At 32.4% G+C, this 20,402-nt stretch overlaps 2 protein-coding genes across 2 annotated transcripts; one reads left to right on the forward strand and one right to left on the reverse strand.

The window, feature by feature from the left end:
- Positions 1-1,467: 1,467 nt before the first annotated feature.
- LOC149373375 (uncharacterized) lies at positions 1,468-4,159 on the reverse strand. Its single transcript, XM_089597328.1, has 4 exons — positions 4,043-4,159; positions 2,842-3,818; positions 2,241-2,734; positions 1,468-1,831 (listed from the first exon to the last, which is right to left on the reverse strand). The coding sequence occupies exons 2-4, from the start codon at positions 3,782-3,784 to the stop codon at positions 1,595-1,597; spliced, it is 1,674 nt and encodes a 557-aa protein (XP_089453454.1). The 5' UTR covers positions 3,785-3,818; positions 4,043-4,159; the 3' UTR covers positions 1,468-1,594.
- Positions 4,160-5,811: 1,652 nt separating this feature from the next.
- Positions 5,812-19,848, forward strand: LOC106642044 (uncharacterized). The gene is made up of 4 exons (XM_089597272.1): positions 5,812-5,887; positions 6,777-9,072; positions 16,419-19,265; positions 19,536-19,848. The coding sequence occupies exons 1-4, from the start codon at positions 5,812-5,814 to the stop codon at positions 19,846-19,848; spliced, it is 5,532 nt and encodes a 1,843-aa protein (XP_089453398.1).
- Positions 19,849-20,402: the final 554 nt, after the last annotated feature.

Genomic DNA, 20,402 nt, shown 5'->3' on the forward strand with positions numbered 1-20,402 from the left:
GAATGCCCATAATGCATTTGTTTTAATGGCCGTTCATTATACCTATCAAATCACACTAGTCGAGTATAGTGGTCAATGTCGAGCTTAAAAAAACAAGAAAATTTTAACAACTTAAATGTACTGATTTTCGATTTTAATTGAATAACACTTAAGTAATAATGATAATAATCGTCATTTTAATGTGAATTATTTCTTCTCAATAAAGTGTCAGTGTGATTTCCAGCAAGTTTCATGTAATGACCGTGTATTCATGCGTGAGCAATTAGCTCGAAGCTAAATACGAGTTAAATGTCGTGCTATAAAAGTAATTATGCCATTTAAATCCTAGTGACTATTCTCCATCACCTTAGAACTGTTTTAATTAACAGAAAAATGCCTAAATTTGATTGCATAGAGATTTAATACAATGCATTAAGACTTCCCTCGTAACTCTATCACGTATATTGTTACTTTTTAAGCAAGAGTTTTTTTTTACATTCCAAATAAAATTTTGTAGAAACTTATCGATGAGAAAATCTGGAAATTTTTACAATAGAAATACGAATAGTTTATTTTTTAAATCCAGTTCAGATAGTTGTATTAAACAGTCGTCAGTGGAAAAAGTATTTCTCACAGGAGCTTATAAATATATACCGATTCAAGTTCCAATATTTTTTCTAGAAATTTTTGAGATTAATTTGAATACTGGTAACTCATTATTCTTATTTCTTATTAAAATAAAGATATATATGTTAAATACTAGATACTTGAGAACCTCAAGTGAGTTCTTTACTGTACAAATTAGAACAATAATTTGGTTTCGCCAAACCCACGTACATTTGTCCATTTAACTAATTTCCTTATATTTCTTATGTTTGGATTTTACTTGAAAAAATTTATACCTCAGATAAAAAATCGACGAATTTCGAGGGGACTTGAATATGAAATTTGCTAAAAAATCAAGTATTATTATAAAAATAATTGTAGTAACATTTCTGTAAGTGTAGAATATATATAAATATCTTAATGGATTTCTTTTCGCAAATCTTTGTCCTAAGAGCATATTGTATAGGTACATCTTTTTATGTGTTAATTATATATTTATTGTATATTTATTATATTTATTCTATTGAAAAAAATCATGTGATTTACCACATGGTAAAATACGTGGTTTTACCACATGGTTTCTAGTCATTTACCACATGGCTGTGTCTCAAATAAACACATGGTTTTTAACAGCTGTATGATTTTCATAAAACTGTATGGTTTTTAAAAACCTTATGGTTATTTGAGACAATACCATGTGGTAAATGACTAAAACCATATACTAAAACCACGCGTTTTTTACTATGTGGTAAAATCACATGGTTTTTTTCATTAGAGTTACCTTTGCAATCACTTCTAAAAATCTCGAATGACATAAAAATAAGTGGGTATAAGAGGAAAATATATAAAAATGACAAATATTCTATTTTGAAGTGTAAGAAAATTTATTTTATTTTACTTAAACGGACGTAAAAAATTCTATGGTTGTAAATGATTTCTTACTCTCATTTTCCATAATCTGAGAATAAAAAATTGATTCTTCTCGGGCATAAACGTGGAAAATTGTGAATTAAAATTTATTCACACACTTCTTTAGGTATTCGAAGACTGTTGGCACCATATAGTGCTCTCTTGTGTAGGCAAAATAAAAACAGTACTCCACATCTGTTTCCAAGTGGTTGATCAAAATGTCTTCAAAACGTTTGTCCATGTTCGAGTTTGTGAGACGTAAATCAAGGTCGATTAGATTAGCTTCCGTCTTGATAAGCCCATTTTTCTCCAATATCTTGATTTTGACATTAATAATCTGCAGTTCGGTAAAATAAAGATAAATGTCATTAGCAAAAAGTAAAAAAGGAAAAGCGTTTCTTTTTAAAAATTGATGAAGTAGTACGAAGGCTTGTAGTTAAGTTACTTTATTAAAACTTCTAATCTGTGAGGATAAATATTAATGTCATGCCAACTTTGACCCGTGATCTCAATAGCAGTAACTGACCGTCCGTTATCTCTATAAACTATTGTAACACCTCTACATTACTCTCAATTGAGAGGTATACTTGAGACCCATGCTCTTATTTGGACTGCCTTCCAAATTTACTTTTTTTCTTTGTTATACATTGTAGCATAATATGAGTTTAATGAGTAATCGACAATAATTATTTAAAGAATACATCTCTCAGGCAATTAATTTTTGAGCTAGACAGTATCACACTTACCGCCGATTCTATGTGCTGTCGGAAGATTTCACGTACGGCTGTGTCATTGTAGTCGAAATAGACAAGTATTATACCTCCGTGGCGCAGATTGAATATTTTTAGAAGTCTTGACCACTCCTTTAGCGGCACTGTAGTGTTCATCAGTTGATGTCCATCCACTTTGTATTGTATACAGCGGAGCTTGTCAGTCTCGATGCCGTCCATCTCTTTATGCGGAGAACAAAGTGAGTAGTACCCATTATCGCTCGATTCCGATTGTTCGTAATTCAAGTGACCGCTTGGCCTGAAGTGGTTTTTGAACAGTTCGGTCTGGGAACCATCGGGTCTTATGAGGCGGGTAGTTATCAAGTGATAACCATCTGCAGGATAAAGATTATGATAGTCGATTTCGGTGAATAGTCCACCGCTACTCGAATTGAGTCTATCCACGATCATCGTGTTGCCTTGGTGATAAATCTTCAAATCAAAGGAGATTGGATCACCAATCAGCTGACCTGAAAGTAATTGAGGAATCATAAAAGTGCAGTTTATTATTTATCAGGTATCTTTGATCTATACATATTATCTTGCCACGATATGTTAATTTTTGATAAATTATTACCTTTGTGATCGTATCGGAGGATGCACATGTCGTATTGCTGGTGGCATAATTCTCTGCTTCTGACATAGACGTCGAAGCTGTCGTTATAAACTAGGACATTAAACCCAGAAATATCATCTCCAACACTATTAAAATCTAACTGGACGAAGTTCTTGCAGTTGTCCATGTCGATGATACTAACTTTCCATTCTTTCCATATACTTGTGATTCCTTCGGAATTTTTGTCACCTGCATACCTGTACCAGTGAAGCACGACCTTTTTGCCCCCTAGCATGCCATTAAAATTTCCTGGATTTTTTAAATACACAGAGTATCCTTTATAACCGTAAAGTGTTTCGCTGCATCGCTTTTCTTGGCCGTTTACAGATACCAGCGTGAATAAACAATCGATATTGTCCTTATTATGATGGTTATTGCACATCACGTACGAGAGGCTCTCGTCGTCATTTTGATACATTGCGTTGAAACTGTGTGAAAAACTTTCAGAGTAATGCTTAGAAAAAGTATTCTGAAAGGCTTCTTGAGCGTAGGTGCAATTGTCCATGTCGACGAAGCTGATCCACTTGTGATGTTCGAGATGATCGTTCATTTCGATGGAGTGCCATTCAAGTTCGGCTTTATTCCCCATAGACATATTCTTGAGATTCATGGGGTGGATCATGCCCAAGTCGATATGATGATTCTTTGGCACTGCGAGCTCTACTTTGCAATTTGTTTGTGTGCCATTTGGCATCTTCAACTTGAACCAACAATCGGCATTGTACCACACATTATTTAAGGAGCAAGCCATATGTGTCAAACTTTGATCCCAGTTTTGGGACCCGGCGTAGTACGTAGAGGTAAAAAATCTGAAGAGATTGATAGGTGAAGTCTGGACGTCGACAGCCTGTCCCAAAGTGCCCAGTAGACCGATGGCCATGAGGGCTTTCGTGAGAAATAGCATTTTTCTTTGTGTATCCTAGTCCTAGGTGGCTCTTCTGAAAAATTGATCAGGTAACGTAAACAATAATTATGTTTTCAAAACCATGTACTTGATGCTTTCAATACTTTGGTTTTAGTAAATACGTAGGGGTTGAAAAAATTTTTATGTTTGATGAGAGAAAAAAAAGATTGAAATCAATGTTTGTTGGAACCATTTGAGGATTTGCTTTTAAAAAGTGAAGAAGGAAAAAGTTGCTCAATATCTATAATCAGTACTTACTTTGTTTGCACCCAACACTTGACGAATATCGACTGTTTCCAAAAATACTTGCCTGTCTTTTATATTAGTGGCAAAGAACCACGTGACTTGTGTTGAGCTGGTGTCAATTTACGATTGGCTCCCACGTCAACGTACAACTTCTCACTATCTTTTACAGTACAGTATTTACTGGAGTATCCGTTTCTTTGTTAGAGTATTTTTTATTAAACATGAAATAGTAGCTTACAAGACAAAGCATAGTTTAGAAATTTAGATAAGCAAGTTATGGTCTTGACTTTGAAACAAAGAACGCTTTTTCGTATAAGCGCATGTACATAATGTGTTTTTAATGGATCGTTTTAGAAATTTTCTTTCTTCGCCCACTATTGAAATTTTACTTAAAATTTACTTTGTATATTAAACCTCGTAAGAATTTTTTTTTTTTTAAATGATAGTTATCAAGACAAAGAACAGTTCAGGAAAGCAGATTATCGTCTCTCTTTCGAAACTCAGAATGCTTTTTCAAATGAGCGCATGTACATAATTTTTACTTAAAGTTTTCTCGTTACCAAACCTTGTAAACTGAGTATTAAAAAAATTATTGTTACCAGACGAATTTTAACAAGAAAAAAAAAAAAAAAAAAACAGGATTATTTGCACTTGACAAACCTCTGATTAGGATGACACGTAACTTGATAGATTTTTAAATATTTTTTCGGCTTAGCCGTTACAGATGAAAATTTATATTAAGGATGAAAAGTCTACCGACTTACTGACTGCCTACATGAAGCGTTGTCCAAAAAACTGATTTCTAAAACTAATTTAAATATTTATATCAAATAACCGTAACAACGAATGCGTAAACGTTTTATACGCAACATATTGCTTTGTTCTTACAATTCATAATGCTTACTTATTTATTAGATTTTTACATGTTGATAGCATTGTACAGAAAACTTATCAAGTTTAGAGATATGGAAAAACCGATGATAAAACTTGTTAAATAGCAAGTCACGATACTAGGGAAAGAAAAAGAGCTTCGATGACTTTGTGGTTAGCATGCTAGCCTCCTATTCAGAGATACTTGAGGGATCGTGGGTTCATATCTTGTCGAAAGTTCTCGAGGTGTTATTTTCGAATTTTCTTTGATGAGATGAGTACCCAGGATGCTGAAAAACCGCTCATCCGATTTTATAACTAAATGCCGATTTTTCTGGTGCTGCCTGTACCACCAGGGACTTCCTCTTCGAAGAGAAGCGAGCACCTGGCCAGCTCAACGGGCAAAGTCACTGTCGGCTGGAAGAGGTTTAGATGGTTTATTGGAAAATAACTTTCCATTAAGATCGCGTTGCATCGTTTTTGGGATGAAAATAAAATATATGTGTAAAGTTTCAACTGGCTTTCTAGTACAGTGATCATTTTAACAGAAAATTAGAATTTACAAAAAAGTTTTAATCTTTATTTAATGCTATATGTTTAAGCACGAACAAAAATTTCTTCTACGTATGGATTTATTAAATAATTTTTTGAATAGTAAAACTATTAGAAATATTACAAGAGATATCTTTTTACTTACTGCACTTGAAATTCGTATTATTTTTTTGTGGTATAAAATTAAACTTTATGATGAACCCTCACTAAAAAAATAGTAATTCATACATAAAAATTCATCTTTTATAATCATATTATATTAAAATAATACTCTCATGAAATGATAGTTACTTAACATAAGAACTAATGCATGTTCTACAAAAATAAAATTTCCTTTACTTTTATGTTGCAGTGTAAAAATGCGGTTCAGGTTAGTGACAGTGGCGATTCTGCTCGCCGTCGCGAGCAGAGGATATGGAAGGCCTGGAGATCCTGGTAAGACACATGTAGTAATTTGTTAAGTAATTGTAGCAATTGTAACTTAATTTTTTACACTTAACATGTTGTATTATATCATGACTTCTTGATAGCAAAAATTAGTCAACTTTTAGTTTTAATTTTCTGCCAAATTTAATTTTAATACAAAGTCACAGTGTTATTAAATTAAATTACACTTTTTCGGTGATGCATTTTAAGAAATTATATATAAAACTACTACTATATTCGTATCAATACCATATATTTCTATTAAAATGGTATAACGTAACGATAACTCCAAAGTATGTACAGAATTGCAGTGAAATATTTTGAAAATTACTCAACAGGAAATTTCTTGATTAGAAGCGTTAATAAGGTTTCCAGAGGAAATTTCATGACACAGATCAAATTAATTAAAAAATTTTTATGACATTCTAGAATCAAAAGTCGAAATCTGGTAAAAAAAAAACCAAATGATTGTATGTATAAATAAAAAAACTGTTTACTGTATCAGAAAATTTTTTATCGTGGTTATTAAATGACTTCTAACATAAATACGCTCAATTTTTTAACTTACGCTTAATTCACGTGCTTTGTGTTAAATGTTTTATAGAATGAAGAACCTAATTTTTGTGTATGAAAATTAAATAAATTAAAAAAATATTTATTTGTCGATGGTACTCGAAAGAAAAAAAATGTTTTGATTAGCAAGAAACTCCGATTTTTAACCAGACATGGAAACTTATTATTTGGCATTGATATTGTAGTACTTCAGAAATAACTAAGTTCTGATAATTTAGTAACTTAAAAGTTCCGTTTACCAAAAATAAGTTCTGAGTGACGTAATACTTTAATATTACCGTTATACGACTGAAAAATCTTATTATTCTGTTCTATGATTTTACAGATCCGTTGGACAACCCACAGGAAGTCACGGCAGCAACACTTGGAGCAGCTTATACGGATGGGAGTCTTGATAGCAGGTACATGATGACAATGACGAGGCAGACAGCTTCAATATCACTTACTCCCGATAGAAAACGCGATATCAGTATTAATAGTCATAAGTATGGTAGTAGTAGCAATAAGTCAGGTAAGGTGGGACGTTCTACGTTTCCAGGCTTGAGCTTTGAAGATAAAAAAAAAAATTATCTTCCTCTCGGTGCTTTGTCTTTTGTTAATCCTCGAAATGACATTGGTAGAGGACCTGTGAATCATAATCGTCAGTGGGTTGCTAGGCGATTTGGCAACTACAACCCACTAACGATTCCTTACATTCCATTTCATCCTTCGATCCCTGTATCAATTATTTCATCCACTACACCAAAAACTGCAATTTTAGACAGAAGTTTGACTAAACAAAAAGATATTGTATCTGTACAACGATCCAAATCCAAACAAATCCCAGTTTATATAACCCAAAATCCTGATGATTCTAACAAGTTATATCGAGGACAACGAAAAATTGAATCAAGGACTCTCGTAAGGATTATACCGCAAAGCATCAGGCCTGGATACAGTACTCGTAAAAACTCAACAAATTTTAAGGTAAAACCACAATCATCCAGCGCGGAATTTAAAAACTGGCCAAATGAAGCTATGCAAAATGTTCAAGATCTCTTCAACTACGAAAAGTACACTACTTTTTCTGTTGAGGAAAAAGATAATAATAAAATGACTACAGGCACGTTGAAGACATCAAATCGGGAGCCATTAATCAAAAGCCCTGAGATGCTACCATCGGTGCACTGGTCGAAAATTCCAGTTGTTGAAGTTACAACTGTACCAAATGATCTTATCGATGTTGACACAACAATGAAAATTGACAACCTTTTAGACGATTTAGGAACTAATAAGCTCAACTCACAATTTCAAACTTCCTCGGAAGTTGTACAAAATACAGTTTTTCATATTTTGAATGCGGGTTCTCGTAAGCCCAATGTAACCGTCATCAAACCAACAAACACAAACAAAATCAATCGAATAAAGACGGCTGGTACTAGACCTCCACAAAATGTTCATATTATGTTTACGATGGATAAAGGTGATTCTACAAATAATACAGCAGAGAAAAATCCAACGCCAGAAATTTTGGGAGTTGATTCAGATTGCCCCACGATTTTGATAAATTCCATTACACAAATTAACAACACAATCGAAAGTAAGGAAGGTTGTACGGATTTGAATATCGTTATTAATTCACATCTTTTGAATACACACGTGTTTAAACCATCTGCAAGTATTTCGGACTCTTTTTCAAGTACTACGGAAGCATCAAAAACTTCTTATGTCGATAGTCCGGATATCCCAAACGAACTCGCCAATCATGAGAATCATAATCATCATCAGCACAATCATAATGTGCATGAGAATCTGCACGGCCAACTACAATTAGATGGATCTGGAATTGGTCAATCTATACAACAAGTACCTGAAATTTCTATGTTCGAAGTTATTCAAGGTACTCATATTAACATGGGCGAGGGAGGTAGTGTCTCTACTAATGTTGTGAACGAAATAGACAGTCAGGATTCTGGACCAGATTACTCTGCGGACACGAATATGAATGGAACATCTTTGCTCGGATCAAACGAAGGAGGCAATGGAATTAATGGTACAAACGCGGAAGAGGCTACTAGTGACAATGGCGTAGACTCCGCTGACTCAACGACTTTAAGTCCTGCTGCTGAAGAAGTTCTATCGTCAGGGCCAGCGGCTGCACCTGGTGAAGTTGGAAGTGGCCAGGCAAACGAAGTACCGGCATCAATTTCATTGCCGAGTTTGCCCAATATTCCTAATTTACCAAATATTCCGAATCCGTTATCAAATTTACCAGCTAATACAGGTCCTGGAGGATCTGGAGGACTAGGACAGACAGGTTTAATATCTACTCTTAATGATGATGAGGACGACGACGATGACGAGTTGGTGGAAGCTTTGTCACCAGTAGGGTTATTAGATTCCATAACTTCGGTATTTAACTATGTAAGTGACCTCAATCCAATTAATTACGGAATATTCGGCATGGCTGTAGCACCGTTTATTGCTTTTGCCGCGGGAATAGTGGGAGTGGCTGCCTTTATATTTCCATTTGCGTTTCCAGGCTCGTTAGAATTGGGGAGAAATTGGCATGAAAATAATTATAAAATGAAACATAAATACCATCCAAGTTTACACGATGTCGTTCATAGTTCTATACACAAGTACAGACATCTTAATGAGTGGAAAGGTAGACGAAGAAAGAAGAAGCGAAAAAGATAGTTTGGTAATAAATGATTTGAAAAATTCGCACTTTTTATAATGCCCTTGATCTTACGATTTTTTGTAACTTCCGTGGATCAACGAGCAATCTGTAAAATAGCGTTGTCCTAAGATTTTCATTTTAATTAAACTTTAAAAGCCATGAAGGAATCGATATTATCGGGGTTTATTTGACAATAATTATTTAACGTTTAATCACGGAAGTTGTTAATTACGCATGTTGTTAAAACAGTACAAAATCATTATTGACTCTTGAAGATACAAAGTTGATTTTTGTCCCTTTCTCATTCCAAACTTAACGGGGTACTTCAAAATGTGCTTGTATTTTTCAAATCAATCCAACCAACAGGATAGTCTAAGTGATATTTAACACATGTTAATCGGTTAATCATTTGAATATAGCATTAAGCATTAGTTATAATTAATTACCACTACATAGGAACTGAATATTGTTAAGTGGACAAATTTTTGTAAGTTTTGTATTAAAGTAGTGATAAATTTACAGCGTATTAATATCATACGATCAGATAAGTGGACGAAAAATTTTTAGCATCGCCTCCATTTTTTGAATTAATAATAAAATCTTACGTTCTTATTTTATTACAAATTCAGTTAAAAATAATGACCCTCTGTTAATATTTATTATATCAATAGATATAGGTTTTGTTTAGAGTATTCGATTAATTTTGGTTAAATGGCGATGTTGTTTAAGTTTTATACATTGCTTAGCGTTATTAATTTAAAATGCATATTATATTTTTGTTCTCATTATTCTTGCACTATAATTATTTATTTAGGCAAAAAATAATTTTAGATAAATCGGAGAAATCTGCATGTGTTTGATTATTTACTAATGCGTCTGGTTATAATGTGTACGAATAAAGTTAAAAACTGGACTATTTATTTCGCAATTTAATTATAATAAATAATCATAGGAGCCTGAAATTAAAAAGAACGTTTTAATTGTTATAAATTGTTGAAGCACGCAACATCATACGTTTCAAATTTATTCTTTGTTTTAATCACCTTTGAAAGAACCAATTTCAAATTGTATTACACTATTTGGTAAATGATTTAAAATAATGTATATTGAAAAAAAAAGAATTTAGGAGTGATTAAAAAGCAATTGACACATTAAACGTATTATTTGGAAAACCTGAAAAACAGCATTGTACATTTGCGTTGTTGTTAATTTTAAGAAACACTGCAAGAATCTTGTGTTAATAATATTGTCATATAAATTATATATTATTTCCTACCATAGAGTTTTATTAATAATTAAATTTTTATAACTAACAAAGATTTTAATTGTTACAAGAGAAAAATAAAAATTACCGTTTTTACAATGCTCTCCCATATGCATGTTATTTACTTACATAATAGTCTTACAGAATTAATTTACTTTTAGGTAAGTATGAATTGCCAATTACGGACTCATAATTATTAAAATAGGGTTAATTATTAAAAACTGAGTAATTAATTTTATCAAAACATTTAACTTGTTAATCATATCTTTAAATATTCATGAACTGATTGTGTGGAAATAGTTCTTCATGTAAGTATGTCACACTACCAGTACAGAAGTGAAAACATTTTCTCAATTTATTAAATTTTTTTTTAGTAATAATATATACCTCTTTCCGTAGTGTATTTATTTTAGGCCTAAACTTAGTATACAACATATAGTCTTAGACGTATGAGGTAATTTTTACATTAGAATTTTGATTATAAACACAGCATAATTACGTAGTTACTATGCTATGCTGTATGATATTAAATTATTTTTAAAAGAATATTTGAATTTTTTCACCCACAAATTGCTGTAAACGATTTTTGATAATCAATAAATTGCTTCAAGATCCTTGAAAATATATTAAAGTACATTAATATGTCTGAGCTGCTATAATCATATAAAATTAATTATTTTTAGCTCTGGATCAATAGAATCTGCCCATAAGATCATGTAATAAAACTTATGAGAAAATAATTACTTTTTTAATAAAAAAAAGGACAAAAAATATATGAGGGTGATTAGAGAAATGAGTTAAAGTTTTTTTTTTACGTTAGAAAGTAGTATGATTTTGATTTGTAATTCAAATTCAAATTATGTTACCCAAAGAATATAAAAAAATTAGTTTTGAAAAACAAAAAATCGTTATGACAATCTTATAAAAGTGTAAAACTTATTTTAAGCTCTGAATCATTCAAATCAAAACTTTCTGAGAAATACTGATGTCCTTTTGGGAGTTATAGTCAATTTCTTGACAGTTTTCATGAGACTACGTGTTTAATTGATTTTCAGGAACAATTTGGAGAATAATATGTGAGTTTTTAACTTCTGGATCCTCTGTTAATTCTATTTTTTATGAACTTCATGTGAATAATCATTTTAAAAAAAAGTAAAGACCCCTATGAAAAAAATACGTTATAATCCTAATAATAATATCTAATTCGTGAGAAATGTTAATGAAATGTGGCTAAAATAAAACTAGGCAGTAGGTTTATAGAATTCTTACTCTCAGGTTATAAAAGGTTTTTGTTGACAAATTTTCAGTGAAAATTTGCAAAAAAAAAAAAAGTATTTAGTATGAAAATAAGATTTTACTTTTTAATGTTTACTTGAATTATATCCATAGAGTTTGTGTTAGATTTCATAATGCAAGTCATTGTACAACACAACTTATTTAAGAAATTAAAATTAACATGAAAGTGATGTTTACACATTCGAAAAAATTATTTATTGATTTTTTTTTTATAAGTCCCAAAAATACATTGTTATCCAGATCACTAAAATTTTTCAACACATCACTGTATGTTTTTTGCAGTAAGTAAGTAATCCTGCATTCTGTTAAATACCTTAAGATCCATACTAATAACATTTCTAAGGCTCTGTACATCGAGATGGCGTAAAATGGCATAGGCCGTATTATGATTGTAACAAAAAGCAGGGAAATTGTTGCACATCACGTCAGCTGCTATGTACTCCAACGTCAATCTAGTACTTAAACATACACATTTAACCATCATCATGGCTTTAAAGGTATCCAAATGTTCTAAATTTTCCACCAAAAAAGGTAATAGACTCATCAAAACTTGCTTATGTGGAAAAGTATTGAGCAGAAAGTCTGCACTTTTAATTAAAACGTCGAGCATAGAAATATTCTGAAATTTCGTCTCATTCATGAGCAAAATTTCAGTAAAACTTCTGGCGTATAATGGATGGGTTCCGTACAATTGATTCATTTCTTGTAGATTCGGAATCGGAAACTTTTGTACTGTTTGAAATAGCGCCTTGAAAATGAAATCTTGGAACTTGTCTATTGTATATACAGCGATCCCACCATTTATAGAATGCGTTGTTCTATAATTGTCTTTCAAAATTTGCTCGACTACATCTTTTAAATCCACTCGTGCACAGACGAGAAGTTTCGCTATTTTTTTCCCTTTCACATAATCGATACAATATGAGACCTTGAGATAAATATTGAGCAGTAAAGTTCTGCCATTTAAGTCCTCCGCATTGGGATCAGCGCTGTATTTTAGTAATAAACATTCTGCGGTCCTCACGTAATGCAGTAGAGGCATGCCTTCAGCAGTGACTTTTTTTATGTCAGCACCTCTTTGAAATAGAATCCTGAAATAAAAAGAACTGTCTTGTAATGCCGGAAAGTATTGCATTTTTGGTTTTGAAATTCACACAATATTTTTTAAACTTTGTGTTATTCAAATGTGCATTGGACTTGGTGAACTTGTTGCTGAATTATAATTTCAACTGTCGCAGGTTTCAAATAATTTTTTACTTCTTTGGCATATGAATTAATTAATTTTGCATAAGAATTTGTTTTAAAAAATTATCACTTTATGAACTTGTCTATTCACTTAAATCTTGTGTATTGTTTTAAAAATAGTATATACTATATTTCTGAATTTTAGTAACTTTTCTTTCGATTCAGAGTTAAATTTTTTTTTATTTTAAAATTTAAATATAATAACTTTGTTTGAGAATGGTATTTGTCAAAAGTCAATCTATTAATTGTATCAAATAAATAGTATTTAAATGTATGTATTTTTTTAAATTTAATTTTTAATTTTTATATTAACTTCAAAGGTGATACTAACACTATTATTAGTTGCCAAATAAAACTTTAAATAAATTATAACATTAACCGTAAAATTTAAGATCATTATAACCAACATAAGCCATCTTATTTTTTAGGTATTTTTAAAGATTCTCTGCTGTACTCCATGTATTTTTTATGGCAATTGCTGCTATTTTTTTATCTGTCTATCATATGCTTCACAGTTTTTCCATTCTTTCGTGAAACGTATCGTAAATATTTTATTTCATTGGTCTCTTCTTATAACTTATCCTTCCAGTGCTACCTTCTTTTTAAATCCATTTTACTCTTTTCAAACACTAGTATTTTAGTTTTATCAATACTTGACACCATTTTCTTTCTTTCCAAATATTCATTAAGGGATTTTAACGTTCCCTTTAAACTTTCTTTATGCTCTGCTAATTGATTTATATCATGTGCGTATGCTATTGTTCACCGGAGGTTATGAATTTGACTGGTATAAGGCATCAGAGAATAAGATAAATAAAATATTAAAAAATAAGTAATAGCAATAAACATAAAAATAATGTAGTATATTTTCTGATATAACATATATAAAAATAAAATTTGTCAACAAAAAAAAATAACAAAGAGATACAAAGATGAAAAAAAAACAATTAGAAAACTTGAAAATATCAAAATATTAAGAGACGATATTGGGAAATTAAGATGATGTAACGTTAAAGATTTTGAAAAAAAAAAAAAAAAAAAAAAAACAAACAAAACCACAAACATAATGTGAGTACTCACACATTTGTAATATCAAAATAAACAAAGAAACAACAGATAAAAAGAGAATGAAAATATGACCATGAATAAATACAAATATTGTATAAAAAAATCTTAAATTAATTATTTAGAATAAAAAACCTCAATGGAGATATTCATAAAAAAATTTGGGGATGTATGAGAAATATATTAGTAGAAAAATCAAAACTATGAGAAAAGTCAAAACTATAAGAAAACTATGATAAAATTAAAAATACAGGAATAAAGAGACATATATAAAACGCATTAGATTTAAAATAAATAACCAAAAAAAATTGTGATATAAATGTATATATAAACACAAGTCTCAAACATATAATTAGTGACCTGGACTAGTGTAGTTTCTATAACCGAGCTGACTAGTTCATGCTGCCACGTCAGAATTTGTTCAAAAAAGAGCCATCTAGATGCAGACAAATTACTCTACTATTAGCGATGAGTCAGATGTTTTGACTGCGAACTTTTCTTTGTATACCAGCATGACGCTTGAACTGATTTATTTAATTAAAAATACTTACTTATCGAAAAAAAAAAAAAACATTGATTTGACTAATACCATTGTTGTATAAAATATTGTCTTATTTGAATCAGTAATAACGATAAGACTAGTGTGAGAGCAATGATTAAGTTCACAATACATAAGTTAGTAAGTTAGGCCAATATGTGTTTTTTAAGTAGTAAGAGTTTTTTCAGTGTGTCATCTTAACGGTTCTACTTCTGTATATTGGATTTCGAACAACGCAAAGAGCTGTCTGGTGAGAGCTTTCAGGATAGTCCAGTCAATAAGCCGGGATACATGGAAAAGTTGGGGAACAGCACCGATTTCAATATAACTTTTTGTAACGTTTTTGTAGGACACCAAGGAACATTCGGCCAACTTAAGTTTGTCATGGGGTGGTATTCGGTCTCAGCTGGGGAGATATAATATTATACGCCAAGAACTGCCTCTACCTGAGAAATGACTATAAAATTTTTGTTGAAATGCTTATTTGCCCTGAAGGTGTCATCTAGAATGTATATTTAGTCATTAATTACGAATCTGAAGTCAAATTATACGGATTACTCTACGTTGTGCATGCCGTAAACCGTGCCATTTTTGGCCAGAGTCAAATTTTTGGCATAAAAATGGTAAACTAAGTATTTATCATCAAAACGATGCTGTAGAAGGTATTTACAGTCGCTGATTGCTAATACAACGTCAGATTACCAGGATTACATCACGTATTTCAAATACCGTGCCATTTTTGGCCGAATATTCCAACGTTTTGGTAAAAAAATGGCAAATTAGGTATTTATTATCAAAACTGTATTCTACGGGGTATTTTTGGTCCCCGGACACGAATCTGACGTCAGATTACATGGATTAAGTCACGTATTCCGAGAATCGTGTCATATTCGCTAGTAACTAAAAATAAAATATTTTTTTCTGAGCATGGAATTTAGAAACTTCTAATAACTTAATAAAAGTTTTTGTTTTCCCCATTTCAAATATTTTTTGAAATATAAGTAATGTTATAATTGACGGAATTATGGAATGACGAAAATTTTTTTCATCCCTGTCCTTCGGGCCTGGTGCTTGCCCTGGCAACATGCGCCACCAGAAACGAAAACTACCATTCTCAGAGGCTTCATTAGAAGGCTTCTTTGTTCTCAAATTGGAAAACAGAGAGAAAGAGAGAGAGAGAGTAGAGAAAAAGAGGAAAGCTAATGGAACATATTATGGCTGAATTAAATATTAAGTGAGGAACATACCCCTCTTACGTGTGATTGGAAGATTCAGAAAACAAGGTATCAGAGGCTGGATAATTTAATTATAAATTTAGGAGGAAAAAGAACTTTACCTCTAATTAATTGACCTGGCCATATACTAATGATTTTCGTAGGCTCTGACAAGAAAAATTTTACAGCTCTAAACTACTCATGTATTATTATAGTCAAATTGCCTTAATATCCTAATAAATGTATCTTTTAATAGGAAATTTTCATTTGACTGTACATTTTAACTGGGAGAAAGAAATAACGCTACTGTTCCTCATGAATATTGAAAGTGAATATTGAAATAACGAAAAAAATGTCAGATGTTTTGAAGATTATATCTTTAATAATATAAACATTTTTTAAAAGTTTTTACTCTTCTAACTTATTATCACTTATCTGGAAAGTGTATTCTTGTAAAAATTTCGTAAATAATAAACTCAACCAGAATATGACCCATTAATCTGTCATTTATTATTTAAATCCTTTCTTCTCATACAAAACTTATTTAAATTTAGTATGATCAGTATTGTATTGACAAGACAATAATAACATTATTTTCTAGTATAGCATAAATATTTTGAAACACGCATTAAACATAAATCAGCTGAATTGCATTTAATTTCAATTTTCCTTTTGATTTACAGGCAAAGTCGTCCACGTGAGCTTAAGGACATCCAAAGTATGGACCAATCGTTACGAACTGTTGCAACGCAGCTATTGAACTCTACAAAACGTGAAGATCTATTTCCAATGCCTGAAGAAAAAATTGTTACAATGGAAACTCCAATGCAAGTTGTTCAAGTCTCAACGAAAATTGAAGGCGTTGTAAATAATGATAAAAACAGTGAAGAAGATGATTCGACTAAAATGAAGTTCGGCATTCCAATGAATTCGAAATTCGGACATTTTGAAATTTCCAATCCTGGTCATGCTATTGCCATGACTGACGAAGAGATTGAAAAAGAAATGGCGACTGCTGTAACTGCAGATAAAAAACAGTTAACTACGCCAAGCCTGCTTTCTACTTGGATACAATTGTATCCGGTTTCTTCGACAACTGAAAACAGTAATTTGTCGGAAACGAAAACCAATGACCAGAGCAATCCGATAGTATCGAAAACTAGTACAAAACTACCTGCAAGTGTTGTAAAACAAACTATTACTAGTACTAAGCCAATTCGAAAGACTGAGCCCAAGTCAACTACTGTAAAAACTACTGAATTTCCTATTATTACTAAAGTTATGAAGAATACAAGTACTAGTTCCACTACGAATTTCGTGAAAATAGGCACTACCACACTGACCACATCGTTTGACAATGACATCGATGAAACTGAGACCACTGATAAAAAGAACACTCAGCCTACACCTGTTTCGACAACGGCGAAATCGTCAACGAAAAAATCTTCAAACAAAAGTAGTACCACACCAAAGCTAAAACTGTCAACGCCGAAGAACTCAACCATAAATAAGTCACCAAAACCTAATAACTCATCAAATAGAATGAAAAACTTTTCGACTAAACGGCCAGCTTTGAGTAATGATACCGTTACAAGCACATCGAGAATTGAAAAAGTTACTCTTAGACCACTTTCAACAGCGTCGCAAAATCATACTGAAAGCACTGATAAGCCAATGTTTATAACAAAAATCAGAGCTTCCCTGTTTGATGTTCAGAAATCAACTACCCCGACTTCAACAACATCCAAATCAATCCACACTCTTCTGTCCAAAGCTAATTTTTCTCAATCGGAATCCCCAATCATAAAAGTCCCTAACCCTACTCGAGTGAACAATGTTTTAAAAGTTCATTCGAAAAAGCCCACTGATGATACAACGAAAATTGAGATTCAACCTATACGTGTGAATCCTCCTGTGCTTACGATTGAGAAAATAAGTGATCTTAATTCTGACCAGAAAATAGATGATGCTCAGGATATTTTGAATAATTCTAAAATAGACGTTAAGTTCGATTTTGACTCTGAGGTTTCCAAAGTCGAAATCCAAACGCAACCATCTGTAGATTCCAATACATCCCCTGTAATTACATCGACTTCGAAAAAACCTCGTTCACCTGGAAAACGCAAGAAAAATAAGAATCGTCGTCGCAAGACAACTACTACATCGACAACTACTTCAACAACCAATGCACCGTCTGATGAAGAAAGTCAAACATCAAGTGATTCTATTACAATTCATGATCTTCAAGTTAATGGAATTCAAGAATCAAAAATCGAGCCAGAGTCTAAAGTTTCACCATCGAAGAAAAAAAAACCAAATCAACAAACCCAAGTTGAAAAACCAATAAGTTCTCAAATTTATAATTTCATAAGTCGAGAAGTGATGCCTAGTGTAGGTGTTATGTCATTGGTGGGCCTAGGGCTTGGACTAGCTTCATATTTTCTGTATCCATTCGGTGGAGTAATCGCTCGAAGGAATTATAACGTTGAGCCTAATTACAAATACAATATTGACGAGTACGGAGGAAATTATGGATTGAGTGAAGAAGAAGTTCTGTCCAAAGTTTACTCAGGCATGACAGGAGGTCAAAATTATGAGACAAAGTATCGCATTGGTGAAAAAAGTCCCAACTATTACAGATATACAGCATCGGAACATTCGCATCAACCCTCGACAAGATATCCCGGACCGACCATCAAAAACAATGGAAATCGGGTGATTTATAGAGCAGTTGAAACAACCGCTCATGGAACGAATTATCGAAACACCGAGTTTAAATATCCGGAAGTGTCGACCACGTCAAATTATTACGAACGACAACGACAACAGCAGCCAACCGATTTTGGATTGGTAGTTGGGAAAACAGGAGTTGGAAACAATCGGCAATTCGTCGTTGGTAATATACCAAAGGAGTATTCGCGCGAAGTTGACAAAAGGATGGATATAGTGAAGTTACAAGATGAAGCAGAGCCAAAATTGCAGTATCAAGTTGATGAAACTAAAGATAAGAAACTAGAATCACCTTCATCGGATTCATCTATCGAGAATGTGGAAAGTTCAGCGGCTTTAGTTTCAAAAGCCAAAGAAGAACAGTCCACTGGAGATCTTGAGGATGCAAAAATCAACTCAAGTGGCTCACTTGTAGAACATGGTCCGAGGTCACTAAAGTTGGATGATGAGTCCAAAGTGAGATCAACGTTGTTCAGAGCGATTCGGAAAAAGAGAGGTATTCTTCCCGATCTTCCTGGTTCTTTAATGCCGATGATAACAGGATTTGAGACTCCAGGAAAAGAAAGGAATTCAGTTATCCAAGTAATACCATCAAAAAGCGAGATTGAGAAGGAAAAGAAAGAAGAAGCGCAAGAAGAGGATCTGAGCAACGAAATTTTAGATATAATTGATGAAGCGCTCCCAGGAAAACAACATCAGAAAAAACATGGAGACAAGGGCTACATGACAGCTGCAAGTGACCAGCATTCAAAACCGGCATTGATAACCACAACTGCATCGACAAAGACTACTACTTCGAGGTAAAAATGTAACAATTGAATTACTTGGTTGCTCCATTTTTTGGTATCTTTGAGAAATATTGAAAAACTTTTTTTTCAACCAGAAAAAAGAACAATAATTTTGTGATTCACTGTTATAAAATTTTGTTCAATCATGAAGTAAATAAACAAACAAATAGACAACGCAGTATAGACTATCAAGTACACAGTTTTTCACCTTAAAAAATGTTTCAATAACTTTTGTAGGCTTATGTGATATTTTGATATAATGTTACCTTTTTCCCTTTGCAGTGAATTCCTGAGTAGTCAAGAAACGAAAACCAAGGAAAAATCAGCAGCTTTGTCCACTACAACAGTGAAAACAACGACCACCACGCTGCCTACAGAACTAGACATCGTAGACCTAGGCGAGACGACTCTCGATTGGCGCGAAAATATCAGTACAACCTCGAAACCTCAACCAAGTGGCATAGATATTATCGGAATGGCCAAGAGGATCGCTGAGATTAAATTGAGGCTTGGCTTGACAATTCTCAAGCACGCTAGTGAGGGATTTGCCAAGTACATAGGAAACATTCAGAAAAAGTTTAATGGGGAGACATAAGCGAATGATCAAATTTTATAGCATTTAATCTGGCATTTTGTCGTTCGATCCTTCAACTAATTTCTGCTGAAGTCGATTGATTGACCAATACGGGGGGATTTACTTACTAGAGCTCTGCTATTATTACTAACTTATCGAATGGGTCAGTTTTCATTACATTTCGTAACAACTGAATGTAATTTAATTATTTTTTTATAACTATTAGTTCATAAATTATAGACTCAAGTATTATACAATCAAGTAGTGTTTGTGGTATTGCATTAATTATATCACAAGTAGATACCCAGATGGTTTTAAGGTAGAAAATCCAAGGACCGAGTTAATCAAGCGAGTGAAGTGCGTCATTTACCGTATTGTGACAGTCTTATAAGTTGTAGCCATATGCTTTTGTAACGGGAAAAATATTCATCAATAAACTGATTTTTATTTCGTGCCAACACACCATAATTTGAAAGGACCAAAATAACGTAAAAATTTTGCAGATTTGTGCAGTATTTTTCATAAAAATAGTTTGATTCGTTACATAATTTTTAAAATTTTTTTGCTGTACCTTA

Source organism: Copidosoma floridanum, unplaced genomic scaffold (assembly GCF_036245765.1).
Source record: "Copidosoma floridanum isolate Cflo_tuat_1 unplaced genomic scaffold, Cflo_Japanese_pri ptg000032l, whole genome shotgun sequence".
Taxonomy (NCBI): domain Eukaryota; kingdom Metazoa; phylum Arthropoda; class Insecta; order Hymenoptera; family Encyrtidae; genus Copidosoma; species Copidosoma floridanum.

Excerpts from the sequence above, each read along its gene's own strand:
- LOC149373375 (XM_089597328.1), bottom strand. The coding sequence starts at position 3,784 with ATGCTATTTCTCACGAAAGCCCTCATGGCCATCGGTCTACTGGGCACT. Across the intron at positions 2,735-2,841 it reads CCTCCGATACGATCACAAAG|GTCAGCTGATTGGTGATCCA; the intron begins GTAATAATTTAT and ends AATTACTTTCAG. Across the intron at positions 1,832-2,240 it reads GACAGCACATAGAATCGGCG|ATTATTAATGTCAAAATCAA; the intron begins GTAAGTGTGATA and ends ACCGAACTGCAG.
- LOC106642044 (XM_089597272.1), top strand. The coding sequence starts at position 5,812 with ATGCGGTTCAGGTTAGTGACAGTGGCGATTCTGCTCGCCGTCGCGAGC. Across the intron at positions 9,073-16,418 it reads GTTCATAGTTCTATACACAA|GCAAAGTCGTCCACGTGAGC; the intron begins GTACAGACATCT and ends TTTGATTTACAG. Across the intron at positions 19,266-19,535 it reads ACAAAGACTACTACTTCGAG|TGAATTCCTGAGTAGTCAAG; the intron begins GTAAAAATGTAA and ends TTCCCTTTGCAG.